Here is a 24,700-nt window from a genome sequence, read left to right on the forward strand (position 1 = left end):
CTCTTTCCTCCTTGATTCTTCGGTCTCTCCAATGTTCTGTACACCAAGATCTACCCCAACCTTTCAATCTTACTTCCTACTACTCTCCGAGTATTACTCTGCCCTCTCCAAACTACACCTATTTCCAGAACTGCTACCCATACCTCTCCACTGCTACCCCACCTCCAAATCACTACTTCTCCCCACCTTCTCAGTGACTCCCCCCTTTCACTTCAACCACTTCAATCACTTCCTACTCTTCTACCATCACCCAAGTAACGTGCACGTACATTCACACTTCTCTCACCAACCAAAACCTCACTTTCTAGACCAGAGGTCGCCAAACGGTCGATCGCGGGCGACTAGTAGGTCGTCTGAGCCTCTTCAGTCGCCCGCGCTGAAAATACTGAAAAATAAACACCTTTTTAAAGTTAAATTATTCAATACTGTGTTTTGCAGATATTTTCCTTAATCAGGATGCAAACCCTGGTCGTCCCAATTGCGGGCAGGGAGCTTGGCTGCTGTGCCACATGGAAACTGCTTGTAAATTCACTGACAGATGTCAGTATCACGTTCTGCTTCTGCAAGCCGCCTGTAGTACCAGAGTTGGCCTTGTGCGCCCTCCCCCCCCTGACACTGTCTTGCTTAATCAAGCTGCTCTTGTTTGCCAGAGATGTCAGAGGGGCTGGGGCAGGATCAGGATCATTGTGACCAGCAATGAAAATATCACAGTTGCACTGCCGCTCGCCTGGAAATGTTCAAAATAATAATAAAAAAATGTACGCAATTTCTTTCATGGGGCTTCTTTCCAAAACCCACTATTAGTACATTATGCGATCCATAGACACGCTGTACAGTAGAAGCCTACCAGGGTAGCTCAGCAGGTTGACAGACCGATGCTGAGATGTTATATAGTCAAAACTAAATGCTGTATCATGTCATATCATAAGTGTTTCAAGGTGAGACGAGGAAAGGGAGGGGGAACAGAGAGAAGACAGACAATGATCCTACTAGGCCAGGTGTCAATCAGATCGCGCAAGTGCATGGGAAGGGGGAAGGAGAAAAGTGCGGGGGCGAAGGGAAGGGGACAGTGCAGTACATGGGATAATAAAATAAGTAGCTTCCTGCCAGCTGGTGGAAAGTGCAAGGGTAGTGCAGATATCAGGTGTCAAGTGCTAGTGGTGGAACTGTAGGGGTAAAGAACAGTCCCTAAGTGCGGGGGGTTGCCAGGAAGGCAGTGCAGGTGTGCGACTGGTGTGGGGGGCCTGGGCTTCAGAGCAGGGGGGGTTGTCAGGTGACCAGTGCAGTTTCAGTATCGGCCAGGAAGTCAGCAGGGGAGAGGAGGAGAAAAGGAAGAAGCAGAGAGAAAGGTTTTGAGGTGCTTCCGGAACCGGAGATGATTCTCAAGTTTAAGGGAGGCAGGGAGGCTGTTCCAGAGAGAGGCCCCAGCCGAGGAAAGAGATTTACCACCAACTCGCTGCTTGGAGAAGCGACTGACCCTTAGGGAGTAGGAGGCGGATGAGCGAAGAGCTCGAGAAGGAAGATATTTTGGAAGAGAGAGCTGAAGGTATTGAGGCCACAGGCCCTAGAAGGCCTTGTGGACAATACAGAGGGTTTTGAACTTAATCCTTGCAGCCACTGGAAGCCAGTGCAGAGATTTCAGTCCTGGAGAGGTACGATCCCTGGGCTTGAGGCCAAGGACAAGTCTCGCAGTCCTGTTCTGGATGAGCTGCAAAGGGCGGAGAGTAGAAGCTGGCAGATTTAGAAAGAGGCTGTTGCAATAGTCCAGCCTAGAGAGAACCAGAGCTCTGGAGATGGTGAGCTTCTGAGGGAAGGAGAGGAAAGGAAGAATGCCTCTGAGGAGGTGCAGCTGGTAGTGTGACTTTTTAGAGATGTCAGAGATGTGAGGAGAGAAGGAGAGTGTGGCGTCGAAGATGACCCTGAGGTTTAGCCTCACAGGTGGGAACAGGAGGGGGGCCAAGGGAGGCCGGCCAGAGAGTGACAGGAAAGGAGGGAGCAGATGTTCCAATAAGGAGAATCTCTGTCTTACTGGCATTAAGGCAGAGATCATTGGCAGCATACCACTCCTGGGTGGCGGACAGGCAGTCAGAGATGAGAGAGGGAGAAGAGGTGGCTGAGGGAAGCCTGAAAATGAGCTGAGTGTCGTCTGCATAGCACTGAAAGCATAGAAAAGTGCTATAAAATGTGTTTGACCAGGGTATGGGTTGTGCTGGTTGCTTGCTTATATTCAGGGCGGAGGTGGGGATATTTATGCCCCTGTAGTGAAAATCAAAAGTTGGCACCAATGAACCCACAGTTTAATTTCCTAAAAACTGCTGTCAGCACAACAGAAGCATTTATTTGTGATTAACCAGTTTGACAAGCATATAACATCTTTATAAATATAACCTGTGCTAAAACACACAGAGGGGCACACAAATAACAGTATGTGTGGTGTCTGACAAAAAAAAACATTTCAACGAAAACTAGTGAACGCAAGCAGCATTTTTCAATTTGGAAAGAACTTTTTTTTTGATTTATGGAAGTGTGAAATGCACATTTGGAAAACAGTATGCCTAGCATGTAGAAAGCCTGCATAAAACGCAAAGGAAGGGCACAAAAATTACAGGATATTTGTGTGGTAGTCCAACAAATATCTGTCTTTTTGAGACAGCTACTAATAAATAATAATGCAACAAAGAGGTTTTTGAAGTTCTTAATATAATCGTGAAGGCATATGTTATTCGCTCTGTTTATAGAGAGGAAATAATTGGGCCCAAAAAAATTGGTAAAAATTCAGAGGTTTATAAATATTACCACCCTGATATCGCCCGCTAGTAGCTCTCCACTGTTGACCTCCACTACAAGTAGCTCTAGCTAACGTAAAGGTTGGAGACCCCCGTTCTAGACATTTCCTACATGCTCTCCACATCCACTTTCCTCCTAGTCACTTCGTCCGTCACCACCTCCTCCTCCTCTAACCTCACCCCAGCACACACTTTCCAGTCTCCAAGTGTTCCGTGAATCCCCCCTTCTGTCTCCATTGCCTCTCCTCTTCTGGTTCTCATGCCAAAAGGCCTGAGAGGTGTTACAAACAGTAAAGAACATACAAAGCCTTGTCCTTTTTGGCATACAGTGCACTGCGTAACAGTAATGGCATATTATTGTAATCCATCGTTCCAGTTCATGATAGCATCCGAAATGAAAATGTGATGGTTCCTATAAGCGAGCCACTCTGTGGTTCCGTTATTGGTGACCAGTTTTTCATGGTGAGTCTGCAGCTGGGGCACAGGTGAGTGTTGCATCCATGGGAATGGATGGCAGCATTTTACACTCCTGTCATTCACTGGTTTCCTGGAATTCCACCGCCGGTTGGGGTGAACTGGCACCAGGAGTCCCTGGAGCATCTCAGGTGGGCTGCTCTCTCTCCAGCTCACCCCTGAGACTGCCGATTCCTGGAGGTGCATGCTTTATATCTGGAGGATTGTCTTTTAACCTTTAACCTCACTCTCCTCTCACTATGTCTGTCCCCATTCTATACACTCCTAACTCACTATCTGCCTTTCTACATTCCGTCTCCTGAGGTTTTCGTTTCTCTCCCATCACCAGTCTCTACTCTCTACCTCCCTCCTAATACTATCGTCATACCTATCGTCCTACCACTACTCCAGTCTCTAATCCCCCCGCAACCACCTCTAGGGATGGTGCATTGCTCACTAAACTTCTCCAATCCCTCTTCCTCCTTACTACCTAACCTCTAACAAGTCTTTGTTCTCTCTCACAAAAGGTAAAACTCAGTCCCAACATCTTTCTGTCACTCTCTCCAAACCTCTCAATGCCAACTGACTCAGCTGGATTTTTTATAGCCCTGCCCTTTCTGTCTAGAAGGTTCCCTCTGTTCCCAATGGATGCTTGAGTTTTAGGATTCCAGGGACAATCTATTTCTAAGATAATCCAAAATCTGCCCATTTCCTCCACTTGCAGGCTGACATTTTCCCAGGAATTCTTCATAAGGGCTTATAGCTCTGCCCACTTTTCCGTTTCCTTTTCCTTCCACTCTCAGTCTCTGGCATGGTTTGGTATGAGTACCTCTCCTGGATTAAGTCAGTCACTATCCAAATGGGTTTTAGCATGTTCCTTGGTCTTCCATACTAATGTATATTTCCCCCTGGTTCTAGTTCCACTGCTGCTCTACTGTTGCCCTTTCGTGATTTTTGAGGACCCTATGGTGGGTTTTGGGTTGCTCATTTGGTCCTGAATGGGGAAGCCTAATATTTTTTGAACAGGGCAACCATTTGGTTCCTCCCGTTACTGGCCGGGTATTTTCTGTTAGACCCAGATGCACTGTGGTACATGTAGTCCCAGTTCTTTAGGTTTTTCTGCATTCAAAGATCCATGATTCATCCCAGTTTTCGGAGGCGTCTGGTGCATGTTGTTCTGGGTCTTGTGTTGCTAAATCAGGTTGCTCTGAACTCCACGATTCCAGGAAACCAGGTGAAAGATCAATGACATGGCAAGGACAGAGGTTGAAGTCCATTGAGTCAGACACAGAGGCACCAGCTCACATGCACAGATCAACCCATACCAATGCGCTGGGAATGGGTCCCCAAACTATCCCACACCATCTCTGAATCGGGTCTAGTTCTGGAACTGCCCTGGTAAGCCACGTGTCCAAGGTGGAGGGGGTGGGGGTCCTTGGTTAATCTTGACCGGGTCAGCCCTGTGAGCCTGTCACAATACACAGAGAACTGACTTCAGCATGCAATGAGCCCCTGGAAAAAATGTGTACATTGCATTCAATACAAATAATTGATCGAGGTGTAATGTGGACAATAGATGATAGACAGAGGCCTTGCAAACGCCCCAAAATAATGATGTTATGGACTGATGTTTTGGGGAGGATAAACATGGTTGAGTCGAGCCACCTGCAACTGGACGACATCCTCATTCTTCAATTACCTCCCCAATAGAGCAGGAGTAATGAAGGTCAAAAAACAAATATTTGGAATGAAGGCATCACCGTCAGTTAGAAAATGCAATGTGCTTAAAGAACTGGAAATAGATAGGCAAAATTAAGGTTGGAAACCAGATGGAAATGTTGGCCTTGATGCAAAGAGTAATGTATCAACCGTGAAAATGAACAGACATTCCTAGAAATGCGGAGGCATATTAGTTTTAGGAACCAACAATAACTATACACTTTTTCTGCCGACAAATGAGCTTGCATACTAAAACACCAAACTGCAGCGCCCGCATGGGCGAGGCCCCTACGTAGGGCACTCTGCTGCATCTCACAGTTCGGTTTGCACTTCACAAATCCCACACCTAGCTATAGTTAACATTTTTATGATGGATATTTAAACGACTTCGATACGTTTAAAGTGAACACTCGCTGATGTCAAAGTGTTGTGTGGACCCGTGCAAATGTATGGATATCGACCGAACAAACAAATCCATTATAAACAAAAAACAAGAAGGCTGTCGAATATCAGAACAATGGGCATGCCAAGGTGAACATGTGTTGTGTATAGAGAGGACCTACATAGCTTTCGGTCCCAACGATAGGGAACAGGGCCGGCCTTAAGGCCAGCAGCGCCCTGGGCGAACTGGCGCCCCCATGGTTAACAGGGGGCAGGGAGGAGGTTAAATAGGTGCCGTTAGCACCCCATTGTCATTGAATGAGCCCGCCATCGCGGGCTCATTCAATGACAATGAGGCGCCTGCCACCATGCCAGCTCGGGGGAGCGCTTGAAAGACTCCCCGGAGCTGGCGTGGTGGGGGGCTAATGGCGCCTTTTCTTGTGAAAAGTTTTCACCACGGAGGGGGCGCATTTAAAATACACCCACCGCCGCGGGGACCTTTTACAGTAAAAGGCCGCCTGCTGCGCCTTGTCCCACAACACCAGCTCGGGGGAGCCCTTGAAAGACTCCCCCGAGCTGGCGTGGCAGGGGCAAAAGGCGCCCTGGCGCCCCGGGCGGTCGCCCAGCTCGCCCCCCCTCACATCCCAAGGCCGGCTCTGATAGGGAACATAATTGCTGCTGGCTTTCTTCCAATAGCATTGCATGCTTGTTCTTTTCCTCATAGGCGTTCTAGCCTCAAATTGCCGAGCCTAGGTAAGTGCACCCAACTGCACATTTCACGTGGGAAACCCTACTTCAGATTTCCTTTCTACCATTTTAAAGTCGGGTCAGGTGTTTTACGTAACATACAAATGTGGACCACCTAGAGCTTGGAGGAAAACAGGCAACAGGGCTATGGCATCCAAAATCCTGAGCCCAGAGTCTGATTGGACAGCATCCCAATGGCAATGAACTAGTCGGCAAGTCAACCGTCAAGACCTTTTACTTTGAAACCCGTGGGCCAACTACAATAGTAGCAGTCTCCACGTTCATAAGTTGTATTGAAGAGACAGGAGCAAGCATCAACCAACAAAGCTATGAAGATAGTTATTTGCACCTAGGTTAAAGTGGGCATACATTGTTGAACACTCCTGCTTCAGCAAAGAGTTATAAACAGTTACCCCACGAGGTGTAGTGGAATATTTTGAAGTGGATCATTCTATTTTGTCATGGTAACCAGCTGGTTCCTGCTGGAAGCCAGGCAATTTACAAGATTGGGGTTTGTATGCAAGACCGAGCACAAGACGGTGTTACGAGTTTGTGCAACACCATTCAAGTAGTGCTAGTGTGACAAGAGAAGAGAATTGGCATTTGAGCGAAAGTACAGAAGCTGACGTCACCCGCTAATGAAAGACTGGGCATAGTGTGGGGTCAAAAGTAGGAGCAATTAGGAGGACCAGTGTGACCACACGTGTGACTTCCTTATTTGGTTAATGGGAAATGCAGTTCCAAAAATGGTTATGTCGTACAGAAAAATGCGGCACACCACAGGCAACGAGATGGAGGGAGTGAGAGAGAGATGGAGGGAGAGATGGAGGGAGGGAGAGAGAGATGGATGGAGAGAGGGAGGGAGGGAGGAAGGGAAGGAGGGAGGAAGGGAAGGAGAGATGGAGGGAGCGCGCGCCGTGGTAGTGCAGACATATGGCAGGAGCTACAACGAAGTGCTACCCTGCAAACAGAGCATAGGTAACAGTAACAATATTTCAAACTTCACTCACACAAGCAACCCCCAAAATAAGAAAACAGGAAAACCATGCCCAGCAGCTACACTGAGACACAGCATGCAGAGAAGAGCCGTCAGCAGCGCACAATTCACCCACAGAGATCGGATACAGCAAACAACGCAAGTCGTGCCCAGGAAAATATGCCCCCTGCCCCCATAACCAATGACACACAAGTATAACAGGTACAGCACATGCAGCGGGTGTGACAGCATACCCTGTGGGAAAAAAAGCAGTACAGAGCAAAAAGCAGTCAGTAAACTTGGCCTGCAAATACAGATCAGTCACGCAGCATGGGTACAGCAGGGCTAGCAGAAATGCAAGCTTTTGTCACAAGCAGAATAGAGAAAGAAAAAAAAAAAGAAGCACAAGCTTCATTTACTCATTTACATAATCAGACATAGCACATGAAGCACTGAAAGCCCCTCGCCTCACCACTCGCAGAGAGCAGATTACACTGAACATTTCCACCCAGGAGGTACAGTACATCTAGCAACATTTATATTTAGGGTATGCTGCCTGGAGTGGGGTGGAGGTTTCTGGTGCCTCATTTCTCTGGGGAGAAACCTCTGCTTAGTGGGCCTCAAGTCCCAGTTTTATTGTGGGTGGGGAGTAACTGGTCGTCCTTTAGGGACTCCTACTCAGTTTCAGTGCATTTGGGGTGGGGACAGAGGAGGCCTACAGGGCTTTTTCGAAATGTTTCAATGGATGATGGTAGACCTACCTCAGGAAAACGTGTGGGGCTAATCCACACACATTTTCCTATGCTCACAACACAACAAAAGCACAGACTCGTCTACTCTGGCATGGACACAGCTTACTGGTGCAGTCTGTCGTGCTCTTATTTAGTTGGAATGGGACAGCAGAGGAGGATACAATGTCATACCAAGGAGGTGGAGGACAAGCTTCCCCCTGCCATGATCACCCTAATTAACTGACAAACGCTCCAAGGAACAACCCTGCTCTTTTGTTGGACCCTGCAGCTGGTAGCAGTGATTGACATACCAACAGGGGGTACTTCAAACAGGCCCAAATGGGACATGGCTGCACAGAAAAACAAAGCAGATGGGAAACCCAGCAAACTTTCATATGTAACTGTGAACCTGAAGCCAGCTCCCGCCCTCAGTATCAATGACAGTGAATCAACATGTCTGGGCCTATTGTGGCAGTATGCCACCCCCGCTAGGGGGACCCCATTCATAGGCATGAGAATTTGGTTGGCAGAAGCCACAGAGTGTGTTCTTTCAGCATCCTCAAGAGAGATCTGCCACTTTAATCAGGAACCACACAGAGAAGACCATTAACCAGAGAGACTCTTTGATCACAGCAGACCAGAAGATGGGTGGCACCAAGTAGCACAAGGGAGTGTGCCCAGCACTCTTTCTGTAGAGAGAAGGGTTCTGGCATATTAGTCCCGTTTCACCCCTTTACTGTTTCCCATTGCAAAGCACTCTGGTTATGACTTAACTCATACAGAAGATTTTTGCTAGGGACCCCAGGATTGGTTCACTAAACTAGGCTCAGCCTACACCAATCACTGTGGCTCACTGGGCTTTAAAAAGAGGGCTGGAGCCCCTATTTTAGGCAGATAATTTCAAGACTTCACAAAGCGTAGCAAGAATAACTCATCCTTGGATTCTGGCTGAAGGCTCACCCTGCCTTACAGCTTAAGCCAGTGAAGGAAGGCCAGGAATATCCAAAAATGGACGAAAGATGCCTCCCCTTCACTTCTCCCAGGGAAAAGAGGGAGACCCTCCATCCTCTTCAGAACCGGTACCAAGTCAGTACACAGCATGACCCGATAGGCTCTGCAGCAGGCTCCCTGGACATGGACTGCCAGAAGGTTTCTGAACATAAAACCCAGGACAAGTCAGCTGGCTGCAATACACTCCATAGCTTTGGGTTGTCCGCCTTAAAGGACAACGCAAAGCCATTGAAGAAGGGGGGAGAAGTGCAACGGAAAGCATCTGCCGCCGTCCACCTTAAAAGGACATTCTTGAGCCAGTCAAGCTCCTCAATCTGCTGAAAGAAACTCCGAAATGTCACGACCAGTGCTTCAGAACCACCGATCAGCACTGAGACAACGATTACTGGCCGAGTTGCTGTGAAGGCCAGTCTGCAGTAGTTCGTCCAGCTTTGCTCATCAAACCGTCTTGCCGCCTCACACCTGCCACAGACTTCCATCTCAAACTTGTCGCAGAAGCCTGAAAAAGTGCCCTGAAGCCAACATGACCCTGTCGAGCACCAAGAAATACAGCAAAAGATACATTGTGGTTCTGTCCCCTGGTCTTTCCCAGAAGGCCGCTAGATACATTTCAAGACCCTTTTCCCCTTCTGCTGAAGCAATGAAGCCTTAACAATCGAATGTGGTTATTAACCATACCAACTACCCTCCCGTCAGTATCCAGAGTACATCCCTTTTCCTTCTTAGAAACTGCCCATCCTCTGCATCCCATTACAGAGTGGGTTGTATTCAGCAGTATTACTAGACAGCGTGTTGTATAATAAGAACTTAGATAATTGTATACAACCTTGACTGGACACTTTTATCATTGGGTAATAATTATTTTGCTGTGTTGCAAATAACCACAATGAACCACAACCTTTAGAGGAGGATAAGCCTGCTGTTCCGACCATGTTACCAAAATTGGATATAGAGGTTTATTATTTGAAATTGTATGCTTGTTAATCCAATCTGTTAAGATCCATTCTGTTGTATTAGAGGTGTGGGGCTGATTGATGGTTTAGAAACAGATATTCACCCCTAGACCACTGGTACCCCGGAATTTTATTCATCACATGGTTCCAATTTCAGCCATTTGGTTGCCCAGTGAGGAAAAGGGCCACTTTTGGGAACCTACTAGCCAATATATCATGGCAGAGGTTCATTTGTGGGGCAGAGGTTTATCTCATGGCCCACTTTCACCTGCGTTGGGATTCACCTTTACCCTGTGCTGAGTGTTCTGAGGCAATGTGTACATGTAGAACTAAACGTTTCACTGCCTTCAAGGTATTTTCATCACTCTTGACGTTCTGAGATTTGACCTACATTGGCAAGACGCATTTTCGACGACATCTGCTACTAGATGGAGCTACATTGCCTTTGCCTGGTTTCATTTTGGCTGGAGGACGCCACTATCCCCCAATCTTTCCTCAAAAGAAATAAGGAACACGCAGTATACATTTGATTTGGGGATGTAGCAAAAAGCACTGAAGGAAACTACGAAACACCCCAAATATATTTCATTATTTTATAGGCTTCTCAATGTATATTCATGTCATATAATTGTACCTGTCCTGAGGGAAACGGACACCAGTTTTGTGTTCCAATAACTAGGTGTGTTATTCGTCAAGACTCCATTTAGTTATTGATTTTAGACCATTTTGCACTTTATTAAGTATACAAGATTATATATGCTGAACACTCTAGGTATGTGAATTTGTCTATTCTTGACATACCACTACAGCACATAAGACCTACAGCACTATTTTGCACTTTTGTGGATTCGTGTTCTTTCATTGAATGGTTTGATAAATAATGCATATGATTTTAACAGTACCATGGTTTTGATGGAATAATAAAATAAACATGTGGTACCTTTTTACGATGTGATGCTAATATTAAACAAAAATGCTTTTGATATAAATTCATTATGATGTTTCCTGGCCTTACACACCCCTTCCTACAAGTTCAAGTCCTTTAATTTATCATACTTAAAATTAAAAAGGTACCATGTGACATTATCCTTTGTTTGATCCACTTTCACTTGTTTACTATTTCGTTGGGGGCAGGGCCCTGCTTCTGGTGACTTTTGACCCGTTTCATTACAGTGGGTAGGCTGTGGTGGGGCGGAGGGGGGAGTAGTGTTTTTTCTGTTGCTCGTTGGATAAGTGGCTGGGCCGAGGGCCTTATCTGCAGTTAGCTCATCTTCGTGGCCTAGAGGCATGGCCCTTTGAGAAATGTCCTGCCTCAGTCTGTTCTCTTGATGGACAGGGATTTGTTTCGAAGTGTCCTGCAACCCTGTGCTCTCTGGGTAGGTGGTGGGCACACTGTTTTGCTTGGGGAGGTTCCTTCTGTCCATGTTCTGGGTGGCCATTGTGGGAAAGGGTCTACTTCTAGTCTGTCTCAACGATGGGGTAGCTTGGTTAGAGACCCCCAATCTAACCTTCAGTGGAGGAGGGGTGTATTCTGCAATAAGTCCCTATACCGGTGTATGGAAAACAGACATTGGCTGAGACAAAAGGATCATAGAACCCACCTCATCTTGCTTCAAAAAAGTCCTTTTTCTGCCATCGGAGGAGATGTGAGCCAACTACACTCTCTGGCCGAAGACGCGTCTCGCCCTCCCTCCTAACACATTGAGCAACAATGGGAGCCATCTTAAGAGTTAAAAACAATACTTTTCTTCAGTGCAGAGGTCAGTGCGACTCTCGAGGTTAACATTTCTGCTGCAACTTGCAAAAGCCACAAGCCACCAAAACTGTTCTGATGTAGGTGTCAACAACGCACCTCAAGTATAAGGCAAGTTGTGCTTTGAGGAGACGATTGAACTACAAACATCAGGACAATAATACTAAGGTCCATGAGCTGACAGAAGCTGCTTCAGTCAGAGTGCTTTCAGCCCCTAGAAGAAAGCAGGGCACATTTCATCTCTCAAAGAATGGGGTTATTGAGGTACTTGAAAGAGTACAATGGAGGAAACGCAGGGAGCAAGAAGGCAGGATCAGTCGGTGAGGGGACAGAGTGGCTAGTATCCTTAGCTTTTGGTTGCAAAAGAGGCAACTACAGGAAGAAGACCACCCTGATCCCAAAAACTTTTAGAAAGGGTACACCCCTTATGAGAGAATAACCAAGACGCACTGCAGCAGTTGCTGCAACCCTACCTTTTGATTAAGCGATGAACCCTTGTGGATAGCGTTAACATGCAACAAAATATCAGTTACTCACCGTAGACACTCCCTTACTCCTAGTGCATAGTCCCCTTTCCTCCATACTTGTTATACATTCCATCATTTGGGACAGGACCTGAGCACTTTTATAAAAAAAAAAGCAAATATTTTGTTTGTCCTTTTATTTTTACACATGGCCGCTGCACGTGGCCGTAATCCTGGCTTCCTGAGCTCCTCCCCGCGCATCGCCCTTCAGATCTTTTCTATTGACAGGTCTGAGACCATTTAAGCAATAATATAGGATACTTTTTAGAGGGTAGGTGTGCGGACATATGGAGGAAAGGGGACTATGGACTAGCAGTAAGGTAGTCACCACGGTGAGTACTTTTTCCCGTCCCCTTTCCTCTATATATGTGGCATAGTCCCAAGCAGACACCACAGGTAGTACGACTGGATGGTAAATAAAAAAAAAACATTTTCTGGAATAAGTTCTTAAGAACAGCCTGGCCAAATTGGGCATCAGCCCTGGAGGTCAGGTCTAAGCAGTTATGCTTACAAAAAGCTGATGGGGAAGCCCATGTAGCCGCCTTGGTGATGGATTCCCAAGGGACATACTTTTGGAAATCAAAAGGAGCCACTTTGCCACATACAAGATGAGCATGGATGCCTTTCGGAGGTGGAAGGCTTTGAATGCTGTAGGCTTCAAAAATACATGAGGTAATCCATCGGGAGATAGTAGCTTTGGAAGCCGGTTTCCCTTTCGGGTCTCCGAATAGGACGAAGAGTTGTGAGGAGTGTCTGAGTTCACTTGTTCTATTGAGGTAAAACGTCAGGGCTCGCCTGATGTCAAAGTTATGTATAACACTCTCAGCATCCAATGCCAGGATAGGAAAAAAAGACAGGTAAGGAGAACAATTGGTTCAAACGGAAATCGGTAACCACCTTAGGCAAGAAGGAAGGAATTGTGCGAAGCGCACACTTATGCTTGTGGAAAGTGAGGAACGGTTGTTCCACGGAAAGAGCTTGAAGCTCACTTACTCGCCTCACTGATGTTACTGCAATCAGAAAGGCATTCAAGATTGGTAGTGGCCATGGGTTTAAATGGCTCATAACGCGGTGAGGGCCACATTCAAATCCCATTTGGGATGAGGGCTGCGCACTGGTGGGAAGACATGAAACCACCAGCAAAATGTCTTATTGACTGGATTAGTCAATAAAAACGAACAGCTGTCCGTGGACAGGTAGACCACAATTGCAGATAAGTTCTGCATGACAGAACATGAATGCCAGAACCTGCCAGTTGAGTCACAAAAGAGAACTGTGTCAACCGAAGCATGCCTGGGATCGAGCGGTTTAGCTGAACACCAAATGGCAAAAACGGAGCCATTTGCTCCTGGACTGATGCCTCGTGGAAGGCTTCCAGGCCGCTTGGATAATTTGCCTATGGTCTTCGGACAGATTGAACTGTGCTAAAGATATGAACTGTGGGGAGGGGTGCTACACCTGATTGAAGAAGAAATGGGAATCTGCGGTAATCTGATCGGGAAAGTACCGACAGATGCTGTAGTTCTGAAAACCAGAACCTGGCTGGCCACCAGGGGGCCATGAACAGGAGAGTGCAGTTCGATGTACCCCTGAGCTTGCAGAGCAACCAGTAAATCAGAGGCAATGGAGGAAAGCACAAGCTCTCATGTTGTCCCACGGAATCTCGAGAGCGTCCCCCAGGGAGGATGCTCCGAGGCCGTCCCTCGACGCATAAAAAGGTTGCTTGTTTGAAGAATTTGAAAAGAGGTCCACCTCTGGGGTGCCCCATTAATGGAAAATGTTCGAGGACTTCACTGTCCATTTCCTATACGTAACTGGCTGCCAACTGGGGACTGAATTAATCTGCAGCCACATTGATGTGACTCGGGATGTGACCCGCCTGGAGCTAAACATTGTGCTGGATGGCCGAGTCCCAAATCTGTATAGTCAGATACACGAGGGGAAGAGACTTGGTGCCACCCTGCTCGTTGATGTAAAACATTGCTACAGAATTGTCTGTGCGAACACGAACTACACTGTTGTGGATAGTCTGTTGAAAAGCTTTGAGCGCCAAGAACATGGCCAGAATTTCCAGGTAATTGATATGGAACTGCCTTTCTTGAGGCGTCCACAAATCGAGCACCTCAAGATGATGTAGCGTCGCTCCCCACCCCACAAGGGAGGGGTCTGTAGTGACTAACTTGTGGGCAGGGCTCCTGGAAGGAGGTTCCCACTAAAAGTTTGTTGGAAGACCACCATTGTAGATCTGCTTTCATGTAGAATGGAACTGGAATCATCTTGGAATCCGGATCCAAAACCTGCGAAGAGCTAGCTGAGTCCGCCTCATCTTCGGGCGTGCAAAAGGTACAGCCAACACGCAAGAAGCCATGAGGCCCAGAAGTCTCTGGAACCACCAAGCCATCATTGGCCGCTGCAAAGATGAGCTCGGTGTTAGCCTGACGATGTTGCAGCGCCGAATTGGGAAAGACTTTCTTGCCAATGGCGTCAAGAGGAGAGGATTTGGGCCCCTGCAGTGGAGGATGTAGGGGCCAGCTTGGACTGGAGGATGGCTGCTGCCACCACTGTTAATGATGGGAGCGGACAAGCCGACAAGGCTATATCTTTCGAGGCATGACGCTTGTGTCGAGCGTCAATCCTCTTGTTTAGATGCTGCCCAGAATGGGTTTTTCCCCCCTGACCATACGGGCCTCAGCCAAGACGTCCTTCTGGAGGAACAGGCTGATGCGCTCCTGAGGTGTTAGAGTGAAGGCTCCTGTGGAGCGGGGGCCTCGAGCAGTGGAATGTCAAGCAAAGCCATCATGTCCAGCATACAGTCATGAAATGCTCTAATAGAGTGGGGCTGTTCATTGCTGTCCTGGTACGCTTGACCCTCATCCAGTGAAGCAATAACAGAAGGCTGATCCGCTCCGGTTTTAAGGTGTAATCTGGCAGAGCACCTGATGTTTTTTCTATCGGGGATAGAGGAGGCAGTGGTGGAGGAGGTGGCACCACCGGAAGCTGCGTAGGTTCAGTTGGGCAGGGGGAGGTACAGGAGGTCCAGGATACATTTCCCCAAAAAAGACCCTTGAAGTATGCCCTCATGGAATCAGAATGCATGAGCATTTGAAATTTCCCAAAATAACTCATCCTCAGACGAAGGTCTGGGTGCTGGAGTGGGCAGAGGCCACTCGGAAGGGGCATAACCCCCCATGAACGCAATGAGGATGGTTGCCAGGAAGGTTCACCACTGGCTGGGTCCACATAGATCAGGCGTGCGGAACCAGGAGGGAGCAAGACTGTATGAGGCAGCAGTGCCCAAGCATGCCAATCAACTGAAGGGCGGAACAGGTTTTCGTTATCCACATGGCATGGAAAAAACTGCTCAGCCCCAAAAGGAATGCCCCCAGCACTAGCTGTAGTGAATGCTGGCGTAAGGTAGTCAAAATGGCCAACATGGACCGTGGAGGCTGAGCCGCCAATTTGTCGAAACCTGGAGGTCAACTGTGTCACAGAACGGTCTCATCGGGGGAGTCAGGGGTCTTATGTGACATTTCAGCCTTGAAACAAGGACCCTCGTCTGAGCCGGTATTGGCAGATCTAGGGTGTTTACTGCACACCTTAGGCACTGCCCCAGAATTAGCCTCTAGTGGAAGAACCTCTGCAGAGCTGGTACTCGAAGGCCTGTGGTGCGTAACCGCCTTCTTTGCCCCCTCGACAGAACTGATACCACCACGACCATGAGCGTGGGAGGGTTGAGGAATGTACCTCACTGACAGGACTCTCAAAGAGGATACCTCGATTCTGCCGGTACTGGGTTTAGCCCCAAGAAGGGGAACCTCTGGATGGAACCCGGGATGTTTAGCTCCCTCAAGAGGGGCCTTGAGTCGCAACTCAGCGTGGAAAGCTCCAGAAAGGGAGACCGGAGGGCAAACCCCTGTATCCAGAGCCACAGAAGTACTGGGCTAAACTTTAGCCCCCAAACAGGGAACCTCGGAAGAACGTCTGGTTTTGGCAGGCCCACTGTGTAGGCCATCGGATGAAGATCTGGTGCACCTGTTAGGCCCCTTGCAAGACACTTCAGGGTTACCCCTGGTAGAAGAGCTATTTGAGCCGCTCCCGATCCTGGAAGACCCTGGGAAGGAGTCCCCTGGCCGGGGCGCCCTAAAAAGTAAAGAACTTACCAGGCGTTTCTTTTTCTCGTTGACAAAGAGCTGCAAAAGTGGTGGGGGAACACGTTGAAACAGCTCCTCAAACTGAAGACGACGACGCTGGAGTTCCCAGACGGAGATGGAGTCGCAATAAAGAGTGGGGAACTGCCCTTGTGAAAAGGCGTTCGCAGGAAGAACAGGACAATAATCCCAGATGCTCCGGCATAGACTGAGGACTAGATGACCGTGGAACCGGAGCAGGAAGGACAAAGGGAATAAAAGAAAAAATTCCTGGTGATGCTAGTGCATCCAGCCCCGACCACGGGGAGAAAAGGACTGAAGGGTGCTGCGCGGGGCAGAGCTCAGGAGGGCAGGGTTACGGCCACGTGTAATAAAAGGAGGAGAAAAAAAACATTTTTGATGCTTTTTTTTTACAAAAGTGCTCCGGTCCCGTCCCGAAGAACGGAATGTCCCACAAGTATGGAGGAAAGTGGACAGGACGTAGGAGTACAAGCAAGACAGAATCCGAAAGACCATGGCACGGTTTTTCAGAACTACTCTGGTGACATGCAAATTGTCTTCTGTCTTGATAGCGACCATGATGGCACGCATTCACACCATCTTTAATTGTGCTGAACAGTGATTGGCTAAAAACTGGCTAGGCCTCAATAAGGAGAATGGTAAGCTGTTGCTTGTCGGTCCCCCTCCTATCCCAGACCACCACATCACAAATCCCTGGATGCCTACCCAGCTTTGCAGATCGCTGGTCATACTACAAAAAAACAACCCCATGTCAAAACTTTGGATATGTCCATGGACTCTACCCTCACTATGCCCCAACAGATTAGCCAAGTGTTATTTGGAACTTCAGCACCAACCTTATGCTGCTTCGATAATTAGGCCCCAGCTTTCTGAAAAACATTATGCAGCCATTGTCAGGGCCATTATTGGCGCCAAAAAACAATTCTCGCAAATCATTATATGTCTCCCAGACGATCATTCAGCAGCTGCAGGTTTTGCAGCCAGGGTTGTAACAAATGCCTCTAGGCACTTCCACATCTCGGCTGTGCTAAGAAAGCTATACTGGCTACCCATAAAATGTAGAATTTCTTTAAAACTCTTGACCACTGTTCATAAAGCTTTGTTTGGCTCAACATCTCTGTGTATGTTAAAGAATGCTTTAAGGACCAGACCGCTGATCATGGGTTTTTGGATTTTTGGACAGAGGTATTCCAGACATTGAGGGATAAAGCTGGAGAACAGCAGGGGATCACACCTTTGGTGGAACTCTTGGTATATACAAAGCAAGTGGCAGTGCATGCGAGACGCTTGATAGGGTCATTACTGGCATTAGCAAAGAGGCAGATGGAAATGCTCTGAGGAAGGGGGTCTTCACTCTCGGTGGAGCAATGGATGAGAGATGATATCTATTGCCATGAGATAGAAGCGGAATATGGTCTCCTCGCTCAACCAAACACGAAGCCTATAGATATATCGGGCCCATATGAGATGTATTTGTTGGAGCAAGCCCAACAAATGGATGAACAGGCCGACAAGGAAAGTAATGAGGGGCAACAGTGGTGGGAATTGCTGGATAAGACTGCTCAGAGTATATTTCTGCAATGTGGAAGCAACAGATGCTCTCTTGTTTGTCGTTATATAAATCAATAAAGAGAATACAAATACAAAAAAAAACACGCTTTAAGTCTCGTATGTCCCCAGGTCATTAGAGCATCCATGCACTCAACTATGGGGCTCCTGTACTATTGTGCCATGTAATCTGTGGAATGCACTACCCACCGATTTACAGGATATTAGTAATCTTCTCGTGTTCGGAAAAAAGCTGAAAACCCTTTTTCTTCAATTGAATTGTAGTTTATCTACTTATTCTTCGTTTTTGATTCTTTAGTTCTTCGAGCTTTTTTTTTTATTTGTGTTCCTTACTTCAGTCTACTTTATTGCCTATCCAAAAGGACTTAAATTCCATTAAGTGGTAGTGCCCTTCCCTCAACAACAATAGAATCAAGAAAAAGGGATTATATGAAGCAAACACACATAGAAGAGTAATCATTGCTTCATTGAGGAACTTCACACTTAAAGTAAATAGAGCCTGAAAGTTCTGGAAAACCTCTGTTGTAGTTGGAAACGGCCCAACAAAAGAAAATCAAAAGCAGTCCATATTGCACTGGGTATCCTCGCCACGCGGACCCAGTGGTCGTACACGCTGCTACCCCTTTTCATGAATGCTTGGCTGTCTTCACAATAACAGTCCTACCATGGTCTGCCACACCAGGAGTGCAGCTGCCAGCAAAGGCAACCACCACATATGACCTGCCTCACCTACATTATTTCCCACAACCCACGCAGTTGCCCAAATCATGCATTAACTTTTATTTGATATAAGAATAGGGCTTACTAGCACCAGGCCTAAAAACGACCATGTGGCCCAGTGCCAACGCCTTTCAAGACTGCAGATAACCCAATGGACGTTCCCACCCCCCAAACAGACCTAGTGATTACTGCCTCCTCCCCCAAATGCGAAAACATTCCTGTTGTCAACCTTGGTGGTTCCGAGACTAACAATGTTTATGTAAACATTGCATTGTTGACCATGGATCCTCTACATCCCAATTGGTTTGGTAATCCATACCAGTTGACTTTTGCATCAGCTTACGTGTTTTGCATGTGCTATCATAATACCAGAGAGGTGTTTCACAAGGTCACACTATATACGAGGGTGCAACATGTGCACTCGCCAGTAGCCACTGACTAGTGATAATTATCTCTTGGGGAGTAAGAAATGGTGGCTGTCCGTATGTATAGAATTGAGGGGGATTGAAGGTATATATACTCCAGAACCTGACGGGCAGCTCCTTATGTATGATTACTGGTCCCAGAGTAGATTGAGAAGAATTTATAGCAAGAGAAAAACATTTGTTTCTACTTTCACCATTGGCCGATGTGAAGTAGAAACCAAGATTTCACATATAACGAACACATTGCCCCAATCTTGTTTATTAAGAAATAAACCAGCCACACGTGTCACATCAGGTTAGAAAATATTAAACTCGCTTTTAATAAAAAATAACACCGATATCAAAAGGAACGATTACGTATAGTGGTCCACTCGTGGGGTAAAAGACAAGATTAAACCACCAACTCAATTTTGCTCGCAACTGAAACCACCAACTTCTGCTCATACTGAACGTTATGAGGGTGACCAAGTATTGCCTTGGAACAGAGTAGAGCTATGGTTAAATGCCAAACGCCCCCACCCCCATGTGTGTGGGCCAAGTGCCAAATAAATGGAGTTACCGCGATGGCAGCATCTGGCAGTGCTCGCAGCCAACAAGCTGAACACTGGTGCACGCTGACATGCTGCAGCTTTAAGAGAAGTACGGCTCTCAGCCTGCCTTAAAGGATGAATGTAAAGTCGGTCTAAAGGAAGGGGGAAAATTGCTTTGGGGTACCTGCCAATACTGATTGGGACGGTGGGTAGTGAATAAAAACAGCTTTGGGAACTACTGGATTTTGAGAAATGCGACAGCTATGCATTTTCTAACACCATTCTGAAAATTCCAAAACGCTCCACCCTTCTTAGTGGCGTTAATTCCCTGTTCCAGGGGCTGGAACGGGGGATGAAGGCCATTAGCAAACTGGGTTACCAAAGCGGTACCAAGGGGTAGTTTAAAACAAATAAAGAGTTTCTTTTTTTCCTTCCTACAACAGAATGCGCATGGCATCCCGTTGTAGGAAGGAAAATCCCCTCTTCCCTTTCCATGGTGGCCTGCGGGGAGGGCGAAGGGAAGGAGCGGGTGTGGCGGCAGCATTTGCCGCCGCAATAAGGTATGTAGGGTGTTGGGGGGATTAAAACTACTAAATGAGAGGGTGGGGGGTGGTGGTGGGGGAGCCGGCGTCAGGCGGCTTGGAACGTGGGTTTGTACCAGCGGTTCAAGTCTGCGTTCCTAGCCATCCAATTGGCTGGTTCCCCCTGCCCGGGTGCTAAGGTTAATTATGAACCCCAGCGAGGAGACGATTTGTGGCCGTGGGGGCTGTCTCAGCTGGTAACGGGCCAGTACCTGATTAGGTAGGGCCTTAGATGAGGGTAGCACCAGGGTCTTTTGGCTGAGGCGGACCACACGGCTGTGCATTTTCTCATATAGCACCAGTGCTAAACAAAACCAACATTGGCGTAACTGCCAACATTCCCAGTACGAAGCAGGGACTTTAACAGTCTTTTTTCCAGTTCCCACAGCACACAAACTGAAAAAAGCAGTTTTCTTTTGAAGTATCCTATTACACAGGTAATAAAGGCAGAGCACAGCGACGGAATAAAACTGTGCAGCAAGAGGTGGCAGACAATGTATTGTAGAAGGTACTGTCATATTTTTTAAAAAGCATTGGCAAATCCATCCCTTTTGGCTTTTGTGTCAGCATGGAATTGGCACTTGCAAGGCACTGTCATAATGGTACTAAAAGGCTGTAAGATTAGAACAGCTGGAGTACCTGGGCATATATTAGTAGAGCCTGGCAAATGTCCATCTAATACCTATAGATAAGGAAAAACTAAAGGGTTACTGTCACGATTCACTCCTTCGCTCCCGTGCCCACCACTTGGGGGTCAGATTTGGGTTTTATTCCCTACTGGACTTTCCTTCGCAACCTTATGCAACAGTGCTGTGGTGAATTGGGAGCACTAAATCCTTATTTTCCATGTTACTTTCCTTCCGGATCCATTCCTGGATTTGGCAGCCAGTGTGCTGCTTTAATCAAAAGACTGCTTCCCAGAATACCTGACCCACTGCTTCATCTCCACCCTTGCAGGACAAGGTTGGGTGGAGGATAAGCAGGAGCTGTGGCTGGCATGTGCAGCAAGCAGCACACCTGAAACGTATGCTCGTTAACCAGCTTTAAAAGCCGAAGTTTGCTTCAGTTCAGTGCTGATCATTGATGCAGTGTTCCCGTTTGTGACCAGTCCGTTCTTCCTGGTTCTTAGCCTAGTGTCTAGTTCCTAGTTTCTATTGTATTGTTCCCTTTTCCATGGATTTCGAATTTAGTGTGCTTACAAGTCATTTCTGCTTCCTAGAGTCCCTCTGTCTTCCTCTGTTTTGCAGTCTGCACTTCCCAATGCTTTCCTTTATCTGTGCAGCCGAGTTTGTGTTCTTTATTCCTTTGACTAAAGGATCAAGATTTCACTGCAGAATACGGCAAAGTCACTCATTTATAGATTTAGTATTTTGCCTTTCCTTTCCTGGGTGCGGAGGGGGAGGATTTGCCTTTGTAATTTTGTATTCCCTGCTCCTGTTCCTTTACTTTCTCTTGGACACTGTTCCAGGTTTCCCCTTGCACTTCCGCATTGATTATTGGGTTTGGTGTGCTGTTGTAGCCAGCTCCTGTGTGAATGCCTAGGTTTTCCTCAATATTCTGTAATCACTGTTCTTACTTGTCCCTTGTCAGGAGTCTTAAATATTAAGTTATTCTTCCGTTGCTGATATAGCCTTTCTGGGTCCCCGTTTGGATCAACAGGATTTGTGGGCTTCCCTGACATTTCAGGTGGTATTTTCCGCCTTTGTGAGTATTGTCTTTAAGTTACCTTATACAATACCATCAAGGATGTTATCACACAGATCCCGTCGTTGCTTGCCCTGTATATGGGCTTAGCACTGGCAGCACCTGTAACAGCAATTGTGGGTAAGGAGTTTGCCGACTTTCTTTGTTATCATAAGGCGCTTCCAAGTGCTTACCCAACATCCCTTTTCATATATTTGTATTCTTATCATCACTCTACTTGCACATCCTGGGTTTTAGTGTACATGTTTGACTCAAAGCTATTAACTGTGTGATCTTGTGCACATTTCCCGTGCCATATTCAATACCTTTGCCCTCTCATGTCAATTTGCCAATCAGAGCTACATTGCTTATAAAGTGGGTGGAGGCACACTGGGTTGAGACTTTTTTTTTTACAGCAGCAGATTTACAGCTGCAGTCAATCCCTCAACTCTCAGAAAACTGCTTATAAATAACACGTTCAGGCCTTCACAGCATAAAGTTTGATGTTACTGCTTGTAGAGCTAGCTCAAAGAGATCCCAGGAGGAGTGGGTAGAAATGGCCACAGGGAACAGCATGGGATGGACAGGCAATGATCCACTTTCAGCTCATAAATGGAGCTTAAGCACTAGCTAGGGACAAAACCAAGTTTAAAAAGCTCGTAATTCGAAGGTGAGCAGAGAGGAAGCCGTGAGCGCAGAATGGAATTTTGCCCTGGTTAATACCTAGGTTCCGATTCCACGGACTGCCTTGCTTTTGTAGTGATAGTGTGACAGTGCAAAGAGGTCAGTGGGGAAATAAATGAGCTATTGCACTGAGTCCAGTTCTTTAAGTGGCATGTGAAATCGAGGGGGGAGGGGAGCTTTGTGAATGGGCGTCGACTAAAGGGGCTGCAGCCCAATGGGCGGCAGCTAAGTGCCACTGACCCCTGCAGTCATCCCTTTACAGTGATCATCACCCGCTCACCCTGGGTGTGAGGGGGATGATCCCTGCATTTCTACATTAAAGGATTCCAGGTGGGGGTCAGCGGCAATCCGACGCCTGCCAGGCAACCCATTAAGAGATGCAGGGATCATGACTCACGCCCCCGTGAGAGGGTGATGAGCCCTGCATCTTTTAGCAGAAGGGATGCCTAGCTGTGGTCAGCGCCTCATCTTCTCTTCATTAATGGTGGAGCCGCCCTACGACAGGCATCTCTTTAACTAAGAGATGCAGCGATCAAGCCATCTTAGTTACAGGGATACCTGGCAGGGGTCAATGCCACCATTAAGGATGAAAAGGTGAGGCCGCCAGAAGCAGAGTCCTTTTTTCCTAAAGCCTGTAGCTTTTGTGCTCTAGAAGAAAAAGGCCTCCGCTTTTGGCAGCCTCGCTTTTTCTTCCACAATGGTGGTGCCAGCCACCACACATCTTTTAGTTAAAAGGATGCTTGTCAGGTGCAGGCACCACTGATATAGCCAATATGTACAGTGACACATTTTTTTTGGAGACTGCTGTGGACCCTCCCCAGCTATCCCTGGCCCACTTACAGCCCTCATGGAGTTATGTGCTCGATTTGAGACATGCATTTAACAGTTTTCACATCGAGCCGGACGCTCAAATTTATTTCGGACTAAGTTTTATTTTTGTGCTCGTGTTTCATTCTGCTGCATAATTTCCTTCCGCTCCTCATTCAGCCTTGCCATTATTGGTGCATTTACATTTGCTCAATAATTGCAGCACCGATTTAAAGATGGCTTTCAAAGAGAGCTGTTTATAGTGCACCAAAGCCACATTATAATGGACACTGGGGGACTGGGCGCAGGGGGCAGATAAGTGGGTGATCCATCCTTACCTGGTTTACATTCATACAAATCGCAGCACTCCCCCGGCTTCCCTGATGCTTTGGACACCAAGATGTTCAAGTAGCCTGGCTGGCACACCTTTCTAAGGCATCCTGCAGGGTTGCACACGCAGCGGCTTGGGAGGGGGCAGCACTCGCCAGGAGGAGCGTAGCCTTCAATCAAGATAGAATCTTCTGGACACAGAGGGGAAAACTGGACTTCGCAGCGGGCCTTGGAGCAGTCTGGTTTCTCCTCTAAAAATAGATATAAAAGAAGGACAATTAAGAACCGAAGCTTTGAAAGTGACAAAAGGACATGAATTTTACACTTGGAAAGGACAGAATTGTAGAGAAATACATATTTGTAGAAAAGTAGTTTACAACAACCTGGGGCTCTGGATTCTGAAGTTATTCAGTATGTCCGATGTCGTCCAGTTTGTAGAGCTACTCGCGAGACTCAGTAATGGCAAGCTCTCGCGAGACTTGCAGGACGGGAAGCGCGGAAGCCGCCGGAAGCGGGCACCGCGATTCAGGGTGCATGAGAGCGACGGAGCAGAAGCAGCTCCTGACTCCTCCTACAATTGGAGCTGGCAACCAGCACCCAGAGACTGTCCAAAACCTCTGAGAAAGTGAAGTTAACCGTCACTTGTAATTTACTGCATGATCTGCTGTTTTGTCTGAGCAACTTAGCACCATTAAAGTCTAGCTTGTAACCAAACACAAGGCCCGATTATTATACAACACAGTTCTATCCTCTTAGGGAGGCATAGCAAGACAAATGCATTAGGAGAGTGTGTAGATGAGGGATCACTTTTTCGTGGCAGAAAACAGGTGCCCATGGGCTGCATAACTAGGGTCGGAAGTGGTAACACCTACAGAAGCTGCATACATCTGGCTCTTTTGCGATAAACTGATGAAGAAAGGGACATTGTTTTGATATACGTGATATGTCGTGCAACAGACGAAGCACACTGAACGGCACCGGAGAGGTGGATGGCTGAGGCAGGAAAAGCACAGGGATCCCAAGCACTGTGCCTTTAGCCTGCTAGGCTGCGCTTAGTGCTCCATGTTTCTGAGTACTTGGAGGTGGTTGAAGCAGTCCACTTTAGCAACAGCGCTAATTAACCTTTTTAGAACACACTGAACACTGTAGGGACAGTCTCAAAGCGTGG

The 24,700-nt window shown here is 47.2% G+C and overlaps 1 protein-coding gene across 4 annotated transcripts in view; it reads right to left on the reverse strand.

The window, feature by feature from the left end:
* CRIM1 (cysteine rich transmembrane BMP regulator 1) overlaps window positions 1–24,700 on the reverse strand; it is a 1,425,558-nt gene that overhangs the window by 908,892 nt on the left and 491,966 nt on the right. For 3 of the 4 annotated variants that reach the window (XM_069607924.1, XM_069607923.1, XM_069607922.1), the window contains exon 3: window positions 23,541–23,783. The exons of the other annotated variant lie outside the window; for it this stretch is intronic. In XM_069607924.1, coding sequence (XP_069464025.1) covers window positions 23,541–23,783 — 243 coding nt within the window. The remainder of the gene's footprint in view (window positions 1–23,540; window positions 23,784–24,700) is intronic. 4 annotated transcript variants of the gene reach the window in all.

The sequence above is a fragment of the Ambystoma mexicanum genome, chromosome 4q (assembly GCF_040938575.1).
Source record: "Ambystoma mexicanum isolate Mex_15411 chromosome 4q, UKY_AmexF1_1, whole genome shotgun sequence".
Taxonomy (NCBI): domain Eukaryota; kingdom Metazoa; phylum Chordata; class Amphibia; order Caudata; family Ambystomatidae; genus Ambystoma; species Ambystoma mexicanum.